Genomic DNA, 21039 nt, shown 5'->3' with positions numbered 1-21039 from the left:
TTTGTTTTCTATTAGGTGCCTAATGCTCACTAGAAGCAACATTGTAATATGCTTAATCAGTACGGTAGCCAGTTGGATCACACACAAAAAAGAATGCTTAGGCTAACAGGAGAATTTAGTGCAGAACATCTGCTAAGGAGCCGAGAAGGGTCTGTTGGTACAAAAAGTTGCTCTTGATATAGTTAAACACAAGTAATTTTTTGCTGCCTCTAAGAACCCCTGTTCACGTGGATCACTGGAGAAGGGGACTGAACTGTTCCATCTAATCCCTCAGAATATTCCAGGGCTGAGGGCAAATAGGTTAAGGGGCTGCAGAAGGTCAGACAGAAACTTGGTGAAAGTTTGACTTATCTTGATTTCTCTCAGATTATCCCAAGTGCAAGCTCTTCCACATCTGGCAAAATGATTTGCTGTCAGGCCTGGGAGCTTGGGTCACAACTGACAGCTCAGAGTAAAAATATCATGACTGTTGTAAGTGTTAGTGAGCCACTGCTGCATTACTACAGTCGACAATGTATGACAAGGGTAAAAGAATGCAATATTGGAATGGGATTGTGGGAGACCTTGAGCTACTTGGACACTTCCTTAGGCAAAATTCTTACTATAGCAGTGTCTCTGGTTTTACTTTGAACTTTTACGTCACCTTCAGGGGATGTATGGTTCCCTAGCTGTCATGGCAAGTGAAGGCTCAGGCTCTGTGATGAGTCAGTCAGGGCACTGGTGCAACATAGAGCTATCTGCTGTCAGCCAGCTGTCTCTCAGAGGCTGGGCTATAGAGGCTATCTTGCTACAGGGAGAGGTAGCAGTCTGTTGGAACGCAGGGAAAGAGAGAGGCCATTTGGAGGAGGAAAAGCTGAGGAGGACATTGAACTGTAATTTATTAAGAACCCTCAAATAGAGTTAGAACCTGCAAATAGAGTTCTCAGCAGGAAAAAAATCCATATTTCCTCTTGGTTTTCCCCTCAATATTATTTGGACAGAGATGTAAGAATGATGGCTTGTTCACCATATGCAGGGCTTTCCTACTTAACAAGGAGGTATTTATCATGTACATTTACTTGAAGAGCTGTGGACTATAGAATTGTATCTGCACTAACCATTACTATGTGAAGTTATTACGCCTTACCACAGTGGATTTTTATTCGTCTAATGCAACTTGTTGATTTAATATGCTCTAGGACAACAAGCTGTTACTAATAGTAATTTCTCTCAGACTTGGTTACATCAGAATGAAATCACACAAATAGGAAGTCATCAGCAAGGAGAAACACAAACTGCTTATTCAACCAGATAGATACATTTTTTTTCCTAGAATTGCTGAATAGGCAGCAGTCTTTGATAATTAAGTGGCACTCAAATTCTCACTATAGTAAAAACTCCACTAATGTTCTACAACAGTGTGGAATGTAAGGGCTGACTGGAAGTAGAAACTGTTCAGTCACTGAAAAAAAATTTTGTAAGGCCTTTAACATTCTGGAGCACTAAAGTCCAATAAATATTTGACAGAAGACTTCTGTCTTCATAATTTCCACAAATTAGAGGTTTTGCCTGCTTCTGGATTTTCAGTCAAGATCTGGAGCAGCTGGTTTCAGAGTTGAGAACAACTTGTTCTGTTTCCCTCTACTAAGCCCCTGATTTCTTGGTTCCATCTTTCTGCTACTTCTGGTGATTGTTTTGATGCTTTTAACTGTTGGCTATTAGGAAATACCTAGTTACAACAGTAAGACCTGCTCACCCCCAAATCTTGTAGGATTGTCATAGTAACATATTCTGGAAGGCTACAGCTTAGAAGTCCAAATGATGCTGGAATAATCTTGAAAGTCACGCTGCCAAACCTTCCTCCTAAAAAGAAGTACAATTCTGGTATATGAGTCGTGAGTCAAAGCTGAAACAAAACTACTATTAGCCAGCATTTCTGGGCATGACAGTTGCTGTAAAATACCACATCTATGGTTTATGATCTGTAAACCAGAAGGGAAAGAAGGCCTAGTTAAAACTCTGCCAAGTAGAAGGTACCATGCAAATTTAAGGTATTAAACTAGAACTCGTTTACCTTCATTCCTAAAGGCCTATGATGGAATATGTGTTTTGAAATCCTGTGGAAGATTATCATACCTTTGAGTACAGCTCAATAGCACAATCTGGTCATCTATGTATACAATATGAGTTCATCAGTCACGAACAGTTCAAGTGTGTGAAGCTATTTACAAAAATTGACACTCTTTTTCTCAGATGTAATGTAAAATCTTACCCAGCTGCTCCTTGGTCAGGTACTTTCAGGAAATCCAAGCTTTCTGGTTGCTGTGAAATCTTGCCTGATCCTCCAGACTGTTGCCGTGGTAAAGTTGGTCGTGTCATATTTGTATACAGGTTTTTCTGATTGGCCCGTTGATTTCCTGGGACATGGGGAAGTGGTACAAACTGTGGGGGATTTATTACTCCGTTTTGCTGCTGACCTATAAGTAAATAAAGTGTGAACACATCCAATCCAAACTACAGCTCAATAAAGGTAACCTTTTCCTGGTCTTGATGGCTCAGCTGTCAGTTAGATTCAGCTGTCAGGGAGACTCAGCTATCAAGGAACTTGAAAACAAAACAATGTTGAAATCTTAAAAGTTTGATTTATACAGTTTTGGGTGCACTGGCAATCTCTTTTGGGTTCATGCCTTCATGAGATTTGAGACATGTGCCTTGAACATCACAATCAAGCAAGAGGATTAGCTCTCAGCTAAATTCAACCTTATTAATTAATTGCTTAGCTAGCCTCTATTTAAATAGAGGTGTGCTTAGCACACCTCTATTTAAAACACTGCACAAAATTTTATCCAGATGAGAGTCAATCTAAAGCTAGCTAGAATTGCTGGGGGTCTCTTTTTAAAGTTCAAACTCCATCCAACTCCCTGAATACTGGGCAGACTGTTTTTTAAGTTGCTATAAATATTTGTCTATTTTAACAAGCAAGTGTTTTTTCCTTTTTTTCTTTGTTTGTTTGGTTTGGGTTTTTTAAAAAGCCTTGCTGCTACTTTGATAGCTTAAAAGTTTTGCCTCTAACTTGAATTTAAAACAAACCTACCCATGTCTGAGCTACTTGCAGGATCAGGGCCTAAGGAGCTCACTTCTGCATGTTCTACATTCCTAAAACTCCCACTGAATAAAATGGGAGCTATGCTTATATTAAAAATCAGATTGCTTAATGCTGTGGGTAATCCTCTCCTTTTACCGTTGTAATTATGCCTGTTGAAAATTAGCAGAATGAATAGCTGTGCAGAGAGGAGAAGTCATAGTCATGACACTTCAAAAAACCTTACTGCATTCAACAGCTGGTCTTTGTTTCTGATATTTTCTCGATAGTGTGGCAGAGCTTAAGTCATCGTAAACTCATACATAAAACTCACTCTGGGACACAAGCTAGTACGGCACATACATTATGGTTATATAAATAAAGGTTTGTTTTATGCTGAACATATACATAACAGTCTGTTCAGCTGCTGGACCATTAATTTCAAAACAGGTGAAAATAGGAGAATCCATTTGAAATTATCAGACAATGGCCCACAGTGTTACTTCCTCACATAGTGAGAGCAGGATGGAGATAATTATTTTTTTTGTGACTTTCAAGGAGGAATGTGCCCAAATCCTGCAATTGCCTCAGACTCCTTTAAAGTCTGGGCAATCTAATTGGAACCCTTTTGTAACACCTGTCTTCAATCTTACTTTTCCAGCTATAAATGGCTATTTTACAAAAGATTTTGAATTTTAAAAAAAACAAAACCCCAAACAAAAAAACAGTTACAGTAATTGATTTGAGGTCTGAATGAAAGAAGTCTGCTCACCTTTTAAACATGATACCCTAATGCATAAGGGCCAACACAGCATTTAACTTCAGTAGTTACACTTATCCTGCCCAGATACTAGAATGTGATTTCACTGTTCTGTGAACATCTAGTTCAACTCCACAGCTGAACACTTGGGAAATGGTGGGTCAATAGAATATTGTTCTCTCCTTGGAGTTCACAGGCTAAATTAATTTTTTCTCTCTAGGGCAGAGTTGAAACACCCTGATGACATCAATCCCATGCAGAAAATTAGCCCAGTGTCTTGCTGCACAGAGAGGCAGGCTCTTCTAATTAGGACTGATTGGTGACATGTCTGTTCAGGAGCTGTCATAAGCACTAAGGGATACATGATTACAAAAGGCCATGCTGCAGCTATGGGCATCCACTGGTGCCTTGGACTTGTGTGCAAATCTACATCCCTTATCTATGTGAGGCAAGTTTGGGCTTGGTCTGCGGGCACAAGGCTTCTTCAACCAATGTTTCTGTCATTTTCATGTAGCTATAAAACTGCTGAAAGAGTTTTTGAAAATATTAAAACAGACTTTCCTTGCTTTAACTCACCCTGTACGAATATTTACTATCTGCGTTTGCAGACAGGTTAACTCCTTTAACTACAGTAATTTCCCACTTTACTAGGAGCAGTTCTTGCAGATCATGCAGTCCTTAGTTTGACTCATACAGCTATGGGGATTGGGAATTGTCTAGTTAATTTGGTGACCACGACCGATTGCACACCCCACTTACACCATTAGCGTTGTGATTCTCAATAAATAGCATCTGACTGAAAGAGAACCCTTTGTTAAAAAAAAGTACTCTGGGAGTGTAAGTAAATAAAAAACACTTGGGAAATGTTGGGTCAATGGAATATTGTTCTCCAGTCTGAGTTCACAGGCTAAATTAATCGTATGTCTCAAGGGCAGAAGTGAAACACCCTAATGACATCAATCCCATGCAGAAAAAGCCAAGCTGCTTACTGGCACAGCTGATACATCTCAGCATTCAGCATATGCAAAAGTTGTTACATAACAGGGTAGGATAATGAGACATAAATTACATTCTATTGTTTATTGGCACTGAAAGCAGTTTCATTGTAAAGCATCATCTATGGCTTGATTAAGTGTGTATCTTTTACCCTTGAAAGGAACGTGGAGAAGGCTAGTTTTAGATTCAGTGTCTTCAACTAACTGGCTGAACATGCCAGCATCCATGACAACCAGGATAGCTCTGGTGGAATACCAGTCTGATTGTCTGCAGACTTCACAATACACTTCATAAAATGCCTACAATGTATGCCTTCCAGACAATACTTTTTAAAGAGAATTTTAAACCTTTACTATGATTTCTTAGTGGGTAAAAATTACCAGATGACAAGAGTAAAGCAAAAGCCTGAATTTGGAATTTTGTTTTTGCCCAAGGCTAAGAGGACTTACCAGGAGGAGGTGGTGCGGCTCTCATAGGATAAGTCTGAGTTTGAGACCTGTTGGAGTACCCTCTACTTGGGGTAAGGTTCCGTCTAGTAGGACCTAAAAGAAACCAGCAACATTTTGTTACCCTTTCACAATTACATTAGTTAGGTAAGTCCTTCTGACTGCCAGACCCCTATTTTCTGATCAGAAAGAGCTGATCTTCAGGTATGAATCGGACTCCTGCAGTATTCACCAGGTTGTTCTAAAGCTTTAGGTGTAACAAGGATGACAGGCATATTCTCCCTTTTGTGACCCAGCTCAGCCACAGAACATGAAGTAAAGCTATCTCAAGACTAGAGTAAATGAGGCCCAAAAGACCATTAGCTTTATGAACTTGTTTATAAACCATGGATAGCTGGCACAGCAGTACTTTCGACTATACTGTTTCTGATCAGCAATTAGTACGTGAAAAACATAGGACACAAAACCTGCAAGGCTGGTAGATTTACAGCTCCATCTTTGGTGATGTACAGAGGTAACCTTTCCTCATATCACAACCTGCTCTGTCTTGAGGCAGACCCTTCTACATCAGCAAGACTGCAGGAACTACAGGAGCTCAGAGCAGAGTGAAAGACTCTTCCCCAAAATGCTTGGCTAATTGTGCCATTTGTACTATGTCACATGATTAAATGCCCTCATTTCTTTTGCCGCAGGGCAAAGAATTTCAGACATTTCAGAAACGGTATATAGTGAAAGTAACAGAATTCCAGCATGACTGTAGAGCGGCACGGAGTTCTGCTGCATCATTAGGATCTATAACTTGGATCTTCTTTAAAGTGTTACAGAGAAATAATAAAGAACACGCTGAGGCTACTGGCAAGCAAGGAGAGAAAGAGTCAACCATTCTCTAAATTTCTAAACTGTTCACTGATTTCTAAAGGAAATTGATACTTACGGGAATTCTTTGGTAGCCCTGGTCCGATGCTGATCTGCAGCACTTTATTACTTGGCTTGAGAATGGCTGTGTCTCCTTGGCCTTGCATAAATTGCACTTGCCGAGAACCACCACTGCTCCAGGGCCCCCAACTCTCCTTTTTCAGCTTCACTTCAAGTCTAATGTAAGCACATGAACACATGAATAAAAAAACAGAAAGCATTTCTATATCAAATCAGTACAATATCACTTGGCAGCAGATAAATTAGAAATATAAAAGTAAAGACCTTAGACTGAGAACCTGTGTTCCTTGAGTGATGTAGCTGACATAAACCACCTAATTAAATCTCTTCTTCATGCTTTATAAAATGTTCTTAACTGATGCTTTAACTTTCCTGGTAAAGCTACTCAAAGGAAGTTTAAGATGCCTTGGAGTGGGTGGAGAATACAGTGAGCTTTGAAGAAAATGTGCAAAGGTCTGAGTAAGAGATGTGTCTGCCATCAAACATCACTGCCTCTGCAGCAGACTCTACTGGAGCAAGCTAGAGTGCTCTCTTCCTAAACATTCTTCTGTATACACTATTATATATATATACACACACACACATTAGATGTATACATATGTGTATATATTGGCATGTATTTGCCAATGTCTCCTTTAGGATTGGGCCTTGTGCATGTTCTGGGAATAAACAATTTTGCATACACATACTTCAATCTTTCCAATTTAAACTTTTTTCCATGTGTGCACACACACACACACATATAGTCTTTCCCAGAATTTCCACACTATCCATCTGCTCTGAACTGTACTCAGATATGAGCTAAGGTAATGATGGTTTGGTTTTGGGCAAGACCCTAGAAGTATAATACATCACATCTTACACGAACAAAAAATTTACTCAATACTGGCTTTAGATTCCCAATGTACAGGAGTATGCAATACAGGAATGTTACACACTTCAATTCTTCTCCTACACCCTTTCCAAACTAAAATACCTCTCCCCCGTTACCTTTTATAATTCTCCACTTTTTCAAAGGAAATAAAATAAACATACAAATCCAAGGCCTACTCTTGCTATCTGCTTAATGGGTAGGAGTATTAACAAAAGAACACATTTGTTGGGATAGTTTCCAGCATGCCCTTACAGCTAAAATGCACATCAAACATTCTGTAGCTTTTCAGGCTTGTTTCTAAAAAATGTTCCAAATATCATTTACTTTATGAGGCTCCTTTAGAACTATCTTTTCACCCTGCAGTCCTCTGTCCCCACAACAAACTTCAGAATTTCAGATTCTTACATTATGTCTCCAGAATTGTCTTTCAAACTCTTCCATCATGATGTTTCCTCTCCTAGGTCAGCTGGAAGAGGATGCTCCCTTCTTATGATAGGGATGCATCATGATGATGCACACAGCTGTAGACCCTTGAGCCTGATGTCATGTTCAGTAGAATGAAGGCAACTCTTCTATGCACGTAGACAGTGGAAGGCGGCAGACAGCCCAGGCACAATCCTAACCTATTACTCTGACAAGCTAATCACAAAGTCTGGTGTCCTTGCACATACAGATTTTTACACTGTGCTGCCTCTTACTATTTTAAAACAAAGCATAGTGTCAGGAGCTCAACAGCTAGCACTCACTCATTTGCCTTCGCAGCAAGAACAAAGACTATTAATTCTTAAAAGCCCATTGAAAAAAAACATAACTCACGTATTGCTAAATTTCAGAGGTAGTTTTCTTTGCGTTTTCTCTTCGTATCGTTTTGATAAGAGGCTTAAAAACTCAGTTTTGAAGACCGATTCCAGCAAACTATCATATTCCTGTTCATGTAGAATGAAAACATCATCCTGCATTGTGCTGAAAAGAAATCAGAGTATATATCATTCAGATTAAAATTTCATCAGCAAATACAGCCAGCATTATAATGACATTTGCAGAGTACTTGTGGTTAATTTTTAAAAACATAAGAAAGTCCAAGCAGCATTAGTTGTAGAGTCTTGCTTTCTGAGAACAGGTTTGAGTTTTTTTTCAGGAGTTGATAATGGAATATCTGAAACAATCCTTACTGAGAGACAGGAATATTAGTCATTTTACAGTAATTACGATTAGTAAAAGAATACGTGCTATTGAAGTTACAATTAAAGTCCATCTCTTCAATAATGGCAACACTTGTGATTAGAGGTGGATTGGAAACTTGAAGGTTACTAAAGTAAGACTGAAACCCAAAGCAAGCAAATTGGAATGAAAACTTTCAACTTTCCACTGGCTTTAGCTTGGACTGGTTTAACACAGTATTAAAACCCACGCACATTGGGTTCCATTGCCACCTTTGGATCAGTTCCTATTTACACCTGCTGAAGATGCTGCAAAACACTTCACTGAAAATTATATCCACATCAGTAATTTGCAAGGCTGATTTCTGCCCGTCCAGAGTCCCCACAGTAAAAACAGTTCTGTCGCATCCTAGCCAGGATTACTATTGTTCCAGCATGCTTGTAATTTGTTTATATGTGTACTGTTCTTCCTTTTAACAGCATGTTGGCATGCTTCTTAGCTGTAACTACACTGGTGCCTGTCTGCTTCTGCATTCTCTCTACAAAGTAGAGGTATAAACAGAGCTTTCTAAATAGAACTGTAAGACCTGAAAATGGAGGCTGTGGGTCCCCTCCTTACTTCTTGACTTGAATAGCATATAAGCAACCACAGGATGCTCTGGTTCAATTTGCTGACCCACAGTAAAGGAATTGTATTTTGAAGCTGGCTAGCATCCCACTGGATGAGCTTACAGAACCAGGTCATTGCATGGAGCGCAACGCTAGATCAGACACAACAAAACGGTGGGAGCAAAATGACAGAGGGAGGGGACCACCCCTTGGGCAAGCCACCCACATTTGCATTGGATTAGAAGTGACAAGAAACCTCTAATTTCATGTATGACTTCATAACCAGTTTAAATCAAGTTAACATTGTTGTGCTGTCAGAAGGGGCAGCCTTCCCTCTGCCCCTCACCCTCTTTGTTCATGTGAATATTTTCTCTCATGCTAGAATCCATCCCCTGCCCTTTCCTGGTAGATTAATTTTCTGCTTCCCTTACTTTTAAATGTCTTATCCATATCTCCACGCAGCCACCAGAGTGCTAGCTAGTGTAGGAAAATGTGTGGCCAGGAGAAAAGACAGCACAGAACTTTTCACAACTGCAGAGCTGAGAATTCCTTAACCTTATCACAAAAGAATTATCACATCACCAGCGTGATATTTCACAAAATGGAGTACAACCATTGAAGAAAGGAGCATTAGTTAGACATTGTAAAGTATTCCTGGCAGAAAACATGTGGCTCCTTTTCATGGTTGTTTAGTCCGCTGCAGGGAGTCTAAAGCCAAAGCTTCTCTGCTCTTTTGTCAACGTTGTTGGTCCACCTTCTGCTGCTATTACTAGTATCAGAAAATACTATTTGATAACAGCAATTTATCTCAATACATTAGATATCATCTACCAACTGAAAAAGGCACTCTCAGTTTGCATTTCTGTCTGGAGAAATGGACCTTTCAAATCCTGTTGAATTTAGAATTAATATTCATTACAAGTTTTCACCGTTTTTTCTAAAAAACAGTATACGTAACTCAGAAGTGTGAAGGCATTGCAGTTGTTAAGGCTGTGGAAAACCAGACAGGTGGCTTTGGCAGCCAGGTGAAGGGCAAGCCAAAGTTACATACCTGTCACTAAGAAACATCTTCTTTCAATGGTTTGCATAGCAATACATCACACAAAGAAGGTGCCAATATCTCACCTGAATCTATATATGTATTGCTTTCAACATTTCAGAGTTAACTCCAAAAATAAATTAATTATAGCACATAAGGAACTCAGAGAACATTCAGCTCAGAAAAAGCAAGCCTGCACCTTCTATCAGAGACAATATTATTAGGTCTATTTGCCCTCATCACTGTTTTCTGATCCTAATTACCTAGCAATCAACAGCTTTCCACTTTGAGCATACTCCTCCCTTTTCCTTTCCCAGCTGGTTTGCCTGATTGCTGATTCTATATATCTGAAAGGGGGGGAGCAGGCCTAGTTTTCTAACCCTCACTTTTCATGTAGTTACTGAAGACTATGACTTTCTCTATAGACTTTAAGTACCTTTTCATGCAGAATTAAAAATAGCTTCATAGTGCTGCTAGAGGTGCTCTTGACTGTCAGGTATAAAAATACAGTTCTAACCCACCTGAGACATTAGGTAAAGGATGAGTTGTATCACTGTTTTTCTAAAAATCTACCTACCACCTCTGTACTCCACACTCTTTAAAATTCTTAAATCTTTCCCATAGTTTGGAAAAGAGTGTATGAAACTACAAACTTGCCTGATTAGTATTCAAAATAGCAATAAGAAATCTATAAAAATAGAGTAAGAGCATGACCCCCTTTCCTATCATCAAGCAAATCTAGAGCCTCAGCAAGGTTCTGAATGAGCTGTGTAACAAAAGCCCAAGACCCACAGTAAATACGATCTAGTCAGTGGTCCTATTTTTGCTGGTTTGGTGAAGAGTCTGACTTCACAATGCTGTTAGGATGTCCTGTGTCACTCCTTATCAGATAAATTATAAAGCTCAGTTACTTATTGTTACTAAAAATGCAAGAACATTTCCATGAGAGTATGGGTTGTCATTCTCAGTACCCTGAACAAATTCCAAGCTGGGCATTTGCACTTTAAATTGCAACTCCTTTAGTAATTCAAATTGTTATGTAGTGTTAATTGCTGTTAATACATGTCAGTACAACTGATTATTCTGCCTTTATTGTGTATAAATGTAGTTCTACAGGCTTACATCAATATATTGCACATGGTTTTCTAGAAAAGTATTGTTTAGATAGCAATGCAAGAATCCAGTTATTCTCTCTCCCCTTTTGATTTAAAATGTATTTAATTATGTACTGATTTAGTTAAAATGTAATATTGCATAAACCATAGTACTAACAACAACTGAAACTTTTAAAACTTTGAGGCTGCAATATAGAATAGAGCTAAATCCATTCTGGATAAGCTCATGAAGAATGTTATTGCAATTATTTTCTTGCAGCACAGAGGTTTGAGATTCACTTCAAAACCCATCAGAAATCAATCATCTTAGCGGTGTAGAAAATTTAAACTATAGGGACAATAAACTGGAGTTTTGAAAACACATGAGAGAAAGCAAGTTAGAGCAATACAATTTTTGCTTTGAGCCAGACATCTGAAAAACTGTTTTGGTGTTTTTGTTGTGTTTTTCTTCCCCCAAAGATACATAGTAGGTAATACATGTACTAAATAAAGGTTTCACTCTAGTTTTACTAACTGAAGACTGTTAAATATTACAAGCGCTAACCCTGCCACTGAGAAAAGATTAACTCAGATTTGAGAGAAGCAGTAACTTTTACAACCTCTGCAGCCAGAGCATTATATTACTACTAAGTCATTTCAGTACAGAGTTAAGAGATCCCTTGATTAAGATCCATTTTGAACTCAGGCCATACTAACATAGTAACATGGAAAAGCCTTCTTGCCCCCATAGGTTTTTTAGAGTTTGGTTTTGGAGGAATACCTGGACAGTTTGATAGCTTGTAATTCTGAATCTACTTTTAACATATACCAAACCCAATGTTTTTTACAACAAAATAAAATCAATAGGCTAAGTTCAAAACATTATTAGACATAATCATAGAATCATAGAATGGTTTGGGCTGGAGGGGACCTTCTAGTTCCAACCCCCCCGCCATGGGCAGGGACACCTTCCGCTAGACCAGGTTGCTCAAAGCCCCATCCAGCCTGGCCTTGAACACTTCCAGGGATGGGGCATCCACAACCTCTCTGGGCAACCTGTTCCAGTGTCTCACTACCCTCACAGTAAATAACTTTTTCCTAATATTTAATCTAAGTCTACCCTATTCCAGTGTAAAACAGTTACCCCTTGTCCTATTGCTACATGCCCTTGTAAAAAGTCCCTCCCCATCTTTCCTGTAGGCACCCTTTAAGTACTGGAAGGCTGCTATAAGGTCTCCCTGGAGTCTTCTCTTCTCCAGGCTGAACAACTCCAACTCTCTCAGCCTGTCCTCATAGGAGAGATGCTCCAGCCCCCTGATCATCTTCATGGCCCTCCTCTGGATCTGCTTGAGCAGGTCCATGTCTGTTGTATGCTGGGGGCCTCAGAGCTGAATGCAGTATTCCAGGTGGGGTCTCACCAGAGCGGAGTAGAGGGGGAGAATCACCTCCCTCAACCTCCCGGCCACACTTCTTTTGATGCAGCCCAGGATAGGGTTGGCTTTCTGGGCTGCAAACACACATTGCCCAGTCATGTTGACCTTCTTGTCAACCAACACCTCCAAGTCATTTTCCTCTGGGCTGCTCTCAATCCACTCATCACCCAGCCTGTATTTGTGCTTGGGATTGCCCCGACCCATGTGCAGGACCTTGCCTTGTTGAATGTCACGAGGTTCACACAGGCCCACCTCTCAAGCCTGTCAAGGTCCCTTTGGATAGCATCCCTTCCCTCCAGTGTGTCGACCACACCACACAGCTTGGTGTCCTTGGGAAACTTGCTGAGGGTGCACTCAATCCCACTGTCCATGTCGCCGACAAAGACATTAAACAGTGCCAGTCCCATTACTGACCACTGAGGAACACCACTTGTTGCTGGTCTCCACTTGGACATCGAGCTGTTGACCACAACTCTGAGTGTCACCATCCAGCCAATTCCTTATCCACTGAGTGGTCCATCCATCAAATCCATGTCTCTCCAATTTAGAGACAAGGATGTTGTGTGGGTCAGTGTCAAATGCTTTGCACAAGTCCAGACAGATGATGTCAGTTGCTCTTCCTCATCCAATGGTGGCATTGCTGTAACCCCATCGTAGAAGGCTACAGAATCTGTCAGGCAGGATTTGCCCTTAGTGAAACCATGTCGGCTGTCACCAATCATCTCCTGATCTTCCATGTGCCCTAGCATAGTTTCCAGGAGGATCCACTCCATGATCTTGCTGGACACAGAGGCAAGACTGACTGGCCTGTAGTTCCCCAGGTCTTTCGTTTTTCCCTTTTTAAAAAGGGGGGTTACATTTCCTCTTTTCCAGTCCATGGGAACCTCCCTGGACTGCCACAACATCTTAAATATGATGGATAGTGGCTCAGCCACTTCATCTGCCAGTTCCCTTAGGACCCATGGATGCACCTCATCAGGTCCCATGGACTTGTGCACCTTCAGGTTCCTTAGATGGTCTTGAACCTGATCTTCTCCTTCCGTGGATGGTTCTTAGTTCTCCCGGTCCCCGCCTTTGCCTTCTGTGACTTGGGTGGTGTGGCTGGAGCACTAGCCAGTGAAGACTGAGGCAAAAAAGTCATTGAGTACCTCATCCTTCTCCATGTCCCGGGTAACCAGGTGTCCTGTTTCCTTCCAGAGAGGACCCACATTTTCCCTAGTCTTCCTTTTATCACTGATGTACCTATAGAAGCTTTTCTTGTCACCCTTGACATCCCTGGCCAGATTTAATTCTATCAGGGCTTTAGCTTTCCTAACCTGATCCCTGGCTGCTCAGACAATTCTTCCCAGGCTACTTGTCCTTGCTTCAATTCTCTGTAGGCTTCCTTTTTGTGTTTGAATTTTTCCAGGAGCTCCTTGTTCATCCATGCAGGCCTCCTGGTGTTTTTGCCTGACTTCCTCTATGTTGGGATGCATCGCTCCAGAGCTTGGAGGAGGTGATCCTTGCATATTAACCAGCTTTCTTGGGCCCCTCTTCCCTCCAGGGCTTTATCCCATGGTACCCTACCAAACAGACGCCTGAAGAGGCCAAAGTCTGCTCTCCTGAAGTCCAGGGTAGCAAGCTTGCTGTGCGTCCTTCTCACTGCCCTAAGGCTTGAACTCCAGCATTTCATGGTCACTGCAGCCGAGGCTGCCCTTGAGCTTCATATTCCCCACCAGCTCCTCCTTGTTGGTGAGAACAAGGTCCAGCATAGCACCTGTCCTCATGGGGTCCTCTGTCACTTGGAGAAGGAATTTGTAATCAACGCACTCCAGGAACCTCCTGGATTGCTTATGCCCTGCTGTGTTGTCCCTCCAACAGATATTGGGGTGGCTGAAGTCCCCCCTGAGGACCAGGGCTTGTGAACATGAGGCTGCTCCTCTCTGTCTATAGAGGGCCTCATCCACTCAGCCTTCCTGGTCAGGTAGTTGTAGCAGACCCCCACTATAATGTCACCTGTCTCTGCCCTCCATTTAACCCTGACCCATAAGCTCTCGGTCAGCTCCTCATCAGGCAGACCGTGAACTCCAGCTGGTCATAGAGGGTGACACCCCCTCCTTGTCTCCCCTGCCTGTCCTTCTGAAAGAGCCTGTATCCTTCCATTCCAACACTCCAGTCACAGGAGCCATCCCACCACGTCTCAGTGATGCCAATAAGATCATATGTAATAAAGTAAAATACATATTTCCTCTGAACGAAGCACATTTCGTTTTGCTTCAGAAGGTTCTGTGGAACTGTTATTTACATGTGAGAGGAGTGTAACAGCTTTCACTAACTTGGCAGGCAGCCGTCCTTTCAGCTGACTCAGTATGACTATGCCTTTGGAATGCTACAGGCCCAATTCAAGTGTCTGGCTGCAATCTGTTTGAGGTTTGCACAGCACACAGTTCAAACTTGAAGCACTAAAAATCCAGCTTCCACTCTCATCCTTAACACAGATCTACTACAGTTGGTTTTTTGCAGCTTCTGTTCTGAAGTTGTATGATAAATAAACTACAGATTTTGAAAATGGTACTGTGAGCAGACACATCTTGCAGACCTTTCCCTAATCTTGATGGCTGTGAAGAATTCTGGAAAAATATGAAATCTGCTTAAGTACTGAATAATGTCTGTAAGAAAATTTCTGGCTATACTAATGGGGGTGTTTTATAAGCATATCCAAAAAACCCTTGCAGTAGCTATCAATACAGAGTACTCAAGTGTAGACTTGTATTCTGTTAAAATAGTAATTTATTTCAATATTTAAAGTACACTTGTTGACCTGGATCGGCATTCTTTTGTGTTAAATTACACTCAGCTACCAGCTCTGATAAACTGCAATGAGGTATCCAGAGAAACATCTCTGGATGTTCACTCATCTTCAAAGGGATGAAATGATGCAGGCACTAATCCACTGGTCTCATGGGCAGTTTCTTCCTGGTTTTGCTCACCTAACTGGGTTTCTCAGCTCTGTGTGGACACCTCGGATATCTCCTGCAATCTGGGATTGGCTTGTGTGGCAGTACATTCCCCCCCGCTCCCCTCCTGCCAGCAGGAAACAAAACTTCTCCAGGCAGGGAGAAGGGGAAGGAAACCCTGGAGGCTGCAGGCTGGAATTTGAACTGGCCAATCAAGATGTGCCAGATACACTGAGGTGACCCTCCTGGACAATAGGATTAAATGACCACAGGTCAGATTCGACAGGGGTATAGACGGTGTCCCATGGAAGACACATTGGAATCAGTCCTCCTGGGAGCAGCGGGTCTGCAGTCAGGGACTCCCCCTCGGGTCGGGGCACCACCCCAGGTAACTCCTTGAGGGAGAGAGCCCTCAGCTTTTAGGGGAGTGATATGCACATTTTGAGCCATCACTTTAAATCTTGGGGATTCTTAAGTTGGCCGCGTAGTATTAATTCTCTTTACATCATTGAGCCTGTGGTTTTACAAAATGTTACCGGACTTCTAACTAACTTTTGCTGAAGAATAAATGTGAGTTTTAACACCTGTTGGATTTGGTTAGTCGTGCATCCGTAACAGCTTGACATTCAGTCAACAGATGTGATGTGAAATCCAACTATAAATAAAGGCTTTAGTAGCTCACCAGAAAGAGAACACCCCTTTAGGAAGCAGTGGACATGTACAAGGTGTACTTCTGTAAGAAAGAATTATTTCTGGGATACAAACTTGAGCCAAAACTTACTAGAACCTGCTTGTGCATGGTAAATATATGTTCACAGAATACATTTTGGGGGACACTCCAGGCAGGTGAAACCCAGTGTAAGTGAAACATTTTAACAACTTGTCAGAAAATGTTTGTGTGCTGGCTATAAACATCTATTGCTGTAAGGCACTTACTCGGGCTAGGAATGAAAATAAGGCTACAGATTTCTTTGTTCACAGGATTCAATTAATACAGCTTAAGAAAATTCACCCTTCATCAATCAACTTATTTCCCCTTGTCCTACACAAATTTCTCTATCAATGTAAAGATATTTTCAAGGTACTGACCTTAGAGAGACGGAAAGAATTCTCTCCACTTCCATCCTTCGCTTTAAGACTTCCTTCACTTGGCCTTTCTCTGGACCCTGCTTTATCTTTTCACGCCCAATCAGGTATATGCACTTTGGAGTGAGGACAAGATCTCGCTTCACACTCTGAAACACAAAATTGTTTGAAAATACATAGCTATGCAGAGACCAATGCACTAATGTTGTGGTGCTATTCCAAAGATACATAACGTACCATGATTTGGGGCAATACTGTTAGTCTTTGGTTTAAGTAAAAGAAATACTGATGTGATTAATCACACAACCTCAGAGTCAAATTGCACAGGACAGAAAAGCAGCTTCGTTCCCCATTTCCTAACTACTGTAGCTTTCTGCCCAGCAAGTCCCATAAAGCCTTCACTCTGGGACAATAGGTTTGACAATGGCAATGGTCTGATCACTAGGGTGTAACTGCTTCCCTATGTGTCTTTAACTTAGAAGACACTTTTTTCAAGCTGCTATCCTAGATGGTATGACACCAACATGGTAGAGTTTCTGTTAAAGGATGGTAAAGACATCTATAACTCCCTAGCAGAACTAATCATTAGTGGATGTTGCTCTTAAACCTACCTTAAACCGTCTATCATATTTAGTTACGGTGTCTGCAAAATCAATCTTCTCCCGTTTGCCCACAAACTGGCGTAGCTCTGGATGGTCCTCCATGCCTATATAATCTCCCACAAAATTCCTGTTAATGCTGTTCCGTCTTCTCTCTTTCTTGTTCAGCATTAAATCTGATGCTTAAATACCGAAAGTAAACATTGATTAATAGCATTTACTAGATTTTCTAAACCCATGATCTGAAAGAGCTCACTGTTTCAAGCAGAACTTTTTGGGAAGGAGTGATAATCAAGTTGTTTATAATATGGAAAAAACAGTGAAGCACTGCTACTAATCCTTTATATAAGGATCCACATGATCATTAAATCCATTCCTAATGAAATACACTGATGGCAAGCTCAGCAGTTCTAATTAATTGAGAGCACTTCTAGAACTACGGAATTTCTCACTTATTGCTGGAAACTAAAGATTAACTCTTCCAAACCCAGAATGTTTTTCATTCACATAACCCAAGTCACACATGCAACTAAGCATTACAGCCCTTGGATTGATTTTTATCATCTACAGACCATCTAGGTCCTGTATAACTATGGGAAGTTTTTCCTTTTTTACTTCCCCGGAACATCTCTGATCTCTGTCCTACTCGGTCTGGCTTTGTTTTGAGAGCAAAACACTGGGTAGACCAAGAAATCCATAAATGCAGAGCAGCCAACCTCATCAGCGGTACCTTAGGGATCCAACAATTTGCAGCCATTCCTAGATGGTCATCTGCAATGCAATGGCTTCCTCTACAGAGAGAGAGATTTTCTGCATCTCCTGTGGCACTCTTTCTGTTCCTGGAACCATGTGTGAAATACCTGTCATCTGAAGTTATGACCTACCTTCTTCTCTCATCTGTACGTATTTTTTCCTGGCCACATACTTCCTCCATGCCTTCTGGATGGCCCTGGCGTACCCATCATACTTCCTCTCCCTCATCTCTTCTAACAAAAATAGCTGTACAAAGAGACAGTAGGGTGGGTCAAACATTTTACATGAAAAGTTCAAGAAAAAGCTGTATTTTACTTTCAACAACTTTCCAGTGCATTTCACTCTAGATCCAAGCTGGTACCTCTACCACTACTATGGAATCTGAGGTCAGAATGTTAAAGTAACCTTTTCTGGAAGAAATTTCTGATGCTTAAGTGGTTCTGGCTCTTACCAGTCTACTCATTAATCTTGATACCCAATGATGAAGGAAGAGGAATATGGATTCTCTCTGAAATATTCTACTGGTGCTACTCAAGGTTCTCCACTGGGCATCCATCCAGCCTCCACCTTCACATTCTCCAAAATTCATATGCCTCTTGTCAGAATGTTAGCATGTCTATGGGCATCTGTGCAATGTGTAACATAATGCACTGCATTCACATGCAACTTTCCTCCCTGTCTGAGCTTCATACTCTTATATCCACTGGCTCCATTCTTTCCCAGCAGTGAAATTTGTCAGCTGGCTGCAGGATTTACAACTACGATCTTGTATTTCAGTATGACATAATAAGATTTTGGGGTCTAACATATTGTCAGAATTCAAGAGAAAATGCTGATTTATTGTCCTGGGTTCAGCTGGGATAGAGTTAATTTTTACAGGAACCTGGGAGGTGGGGGCATAGCCGGGGCAGCTGACCTGAACTAGCCAAGGAGCTATTCCATACCATGCGACATCATGCTCAATATATAAATGGGGAGCAGGCCTGGGGGGTGGTCTCTGTTTTTCAGTGGGGGAAGTGGTGGAGCGTCAGGTCCCGGGTGGTGAGCAGTTGCACTGTGCATCACTCTTTTTGTATATTTTTTCATTAGTGCCGTTGTTGTTGTTGTAATTTCTTTGTGTTTGTCCCAGTAAACTGCCTTTATCTCAACCCTCGAGGTTCCAGTTTCTTTTCCTTTTCTCTCCTCCGTCTCCTCCCCATCCCACCGGAGGGGGGCGGAGGAGTGAGCGAGCGGCTGCGTGGTCCTTTGTTACCGGCTGGGCTGAAACCACGTTTATCAAAACAGTCCTTTTTGGCGCCCAACGTGGGGCACGAAGGGTTGAAATAACGACAGATCTGGCCAGAGCGTGTTGAAACAAATTTGTCAAACGCATTTCTTAGATAAATAGATGTTAGTCACAATGTTGCTTCATTTGTTTACATGGTGGCGTTTTGTAAGCTCTTATAAGCTCTATGTATTGCCTGTAGTTGCGTATCTCATCTCTGGGAGAGTGATTGGGATTATCATTTTGCTGTACTGGGCAATGTCGACTTGTGAAATGATTACATCACTGGTCATGAGGTTAAGCTGGTATCTGTATGAGGCAGTGATATAATTTCCATCCTTTGGGCACCTTCTGTCGGATTTTATTGGTAATTACACCCCATTGCGACTGGCCCAGAGGCCCCGTGCATCCTTGGTATAGATTATCTCAGGAGGGGGTATTTCAAGGACCCAAAAGGGTACCGTTGGGCCTTTGGTATAGCTGCATTGGAGACGGAGGAGATTGAACAGCTGTCTACCCTGCCGGGTCTCTCCCAAGACCCTTCGGTTGTGGGGTTGCTGAAGGTTGAAGAACAACAGGTGCCAATTGCTACCACGACGGTGCACCGGCGGCAATATCGCACCAACCAAGACTCCCTGATCCCCATCCATAAGCTGATTTGCCAACTGGAGAGCCAAGGAGTGATCAGCAAGACTCACTCACCCTTTAATAGTCCCATATGGCCCGTGCGGAAATCTAATGCGGAATGGAGACTAACAGTAGATTATCGTGGGCTGAATGAAGTCACGCCACTGCTGAGCGCTGCTGTACCAGATATGTTAGAGCTTCAATATGAACTGGAATCAAAGGCAGCTAAGCGGTATGCCACAATTGACATTGCTAATGCATTTTTCTCCATTCCTTTGGCAACGGAGTGCAGGCCTCAGTTCGCTTTCACTTGGAGGGGCATCCAGTACACCTGGAATCGACTGCCACAGGGGTGGAAACACAGCCCCACCATTTGCCATGGACTGATCCAGGCTGCACTAGAAAAAGCTGAAGCTCCAGAGCACCTGCAATATATTGATGACATTATCGTATGGGGCAACACGGCAGAAGAAGTTTCTGAGAAAGGGAAGAAAATAATCCAAATCCTTTTGAAGGCTGGTTTTGCCATAAAAGAAAGTAAGGTCAAGGGACCTGCGCAGGAGATCCAGTTCTTAGGAGTAAAATGGCGAGATGGGCGTTGTCAGATCCCTGCAGATGTGATCAACAAAATAGCAGCTATGTCCTCACTGACTAATAAAAAGGAAACACAGGCTTTCTTAGGTGTTGTGCGTTTTTGGAGAATGCATATTCCAAATTACAGTCAAATTGTAAGCCCTCTCTACCAAGTTACTCGGAAGAAGAACAATTTTAAATGGGGGCCTGAGCAACGACAAGTCTTTGAATAAATTAAGCAGGAGATTGTTCATGCAGTAGCTCTTGGACCAGTCCGGACAGGACAAGATATTAAAAATGTGCTCTACACTGCGGCTGGGGAGAATGGCCCTACCTGGAGCCTTTGGCAGAAAGCACCTGGGGAGACCCGAGGCCGACCTCTGGGGTTTTGGAGTCGGGGGTATCGAGGATTCGAGGCTCGCTATACTCCAACTGAAAAAGAGATCTTGGCAGCATATGAAGGAGTTCGAGCCGCCTCAGAAGTGGCTGGTACTGAAACACAGCTCTTCTTAGCACCCCGACTGCCAGTGCTGGGCTGGATGTTCAAAGGGAAAGTTTCCTCTACACATCACACGACTGATGCCACGTGGAGTAAGTGGATTGCACTGATCACACAGTGGGCTCGCATAGGAAACCCCAGTCGCCCAGGAATGTTAGAAGTGATCACGGACTGGCCAGAAGGCAAAGATTTTGGAATGTCGCCAGAGGAGGAGGTGACACGGGCTGAAGAGGCCCTGCTGTATAATAAACTGCCAGAAAATGAAAGGCAATATGCCCTGTTCACTGATGGGTG

The 21039-nt window shown here is 42.0% G+C and overlaps 1 protein-coding gene across 3 annotated transcripts in view; it reads right to left on the bottom strand.

Annotated features, from left to right (window-relative positions):
* MYO1E (myosin IE) overlaps positions 1–21039 on the bottom strand; it is a 102893-nt gene that overhangs the window by 5670 nt on the left and 76184 nt on the right. For all 3 annotated transcript variants that reach the window (XM_049812988.1, XM_049812991.1, XM_049812990.1), the window contains exons 20-26: positions 17914–18028; positions 17042–17211; positions 16434–16579; positions 7890–8036; positions 6198–6355; positions 5267–5359; positions 2252–2456 (exon numbers count right to left, since the gene is read on the bottom strand). In XM_049812988.1, the coding sequence (XP_049668945.1) occupies positions 2252–2456; positions 5267–5359; positions 6198–6355; positions 7890–8036; positions 16434–16579; positions 17042–17211; positions 17914–18028 (1034 nt within the window). The remainder of the gene's footprint in view (positions 1–2251; positions 2457–5266; positions 5360–6197; positions 6356–7889; positions 8037–16433; positions 16580–17041; positions 17212–17913; positions 18029–21039) is intronic.

This window comes from Accipiter gentilis, chromosome 10, assembly GCF_929443795.1.
Source record: "Accipiter gentilis chromosome 10, bAccGen1.1, whole genome shotgun sequence".
Taxonomy (NCBI): domain Eukaryota; kingdom Metazoa; phylum Chordata; class Aves; order Accipitriformes; family Accipitridae; genus Astur; species Astur gentilis.
The sequence above is the reverse complement of the archived record's forward strand: the minus strand, read 5'-3'. Positions and strand labels throughout refer to the sequence as shown.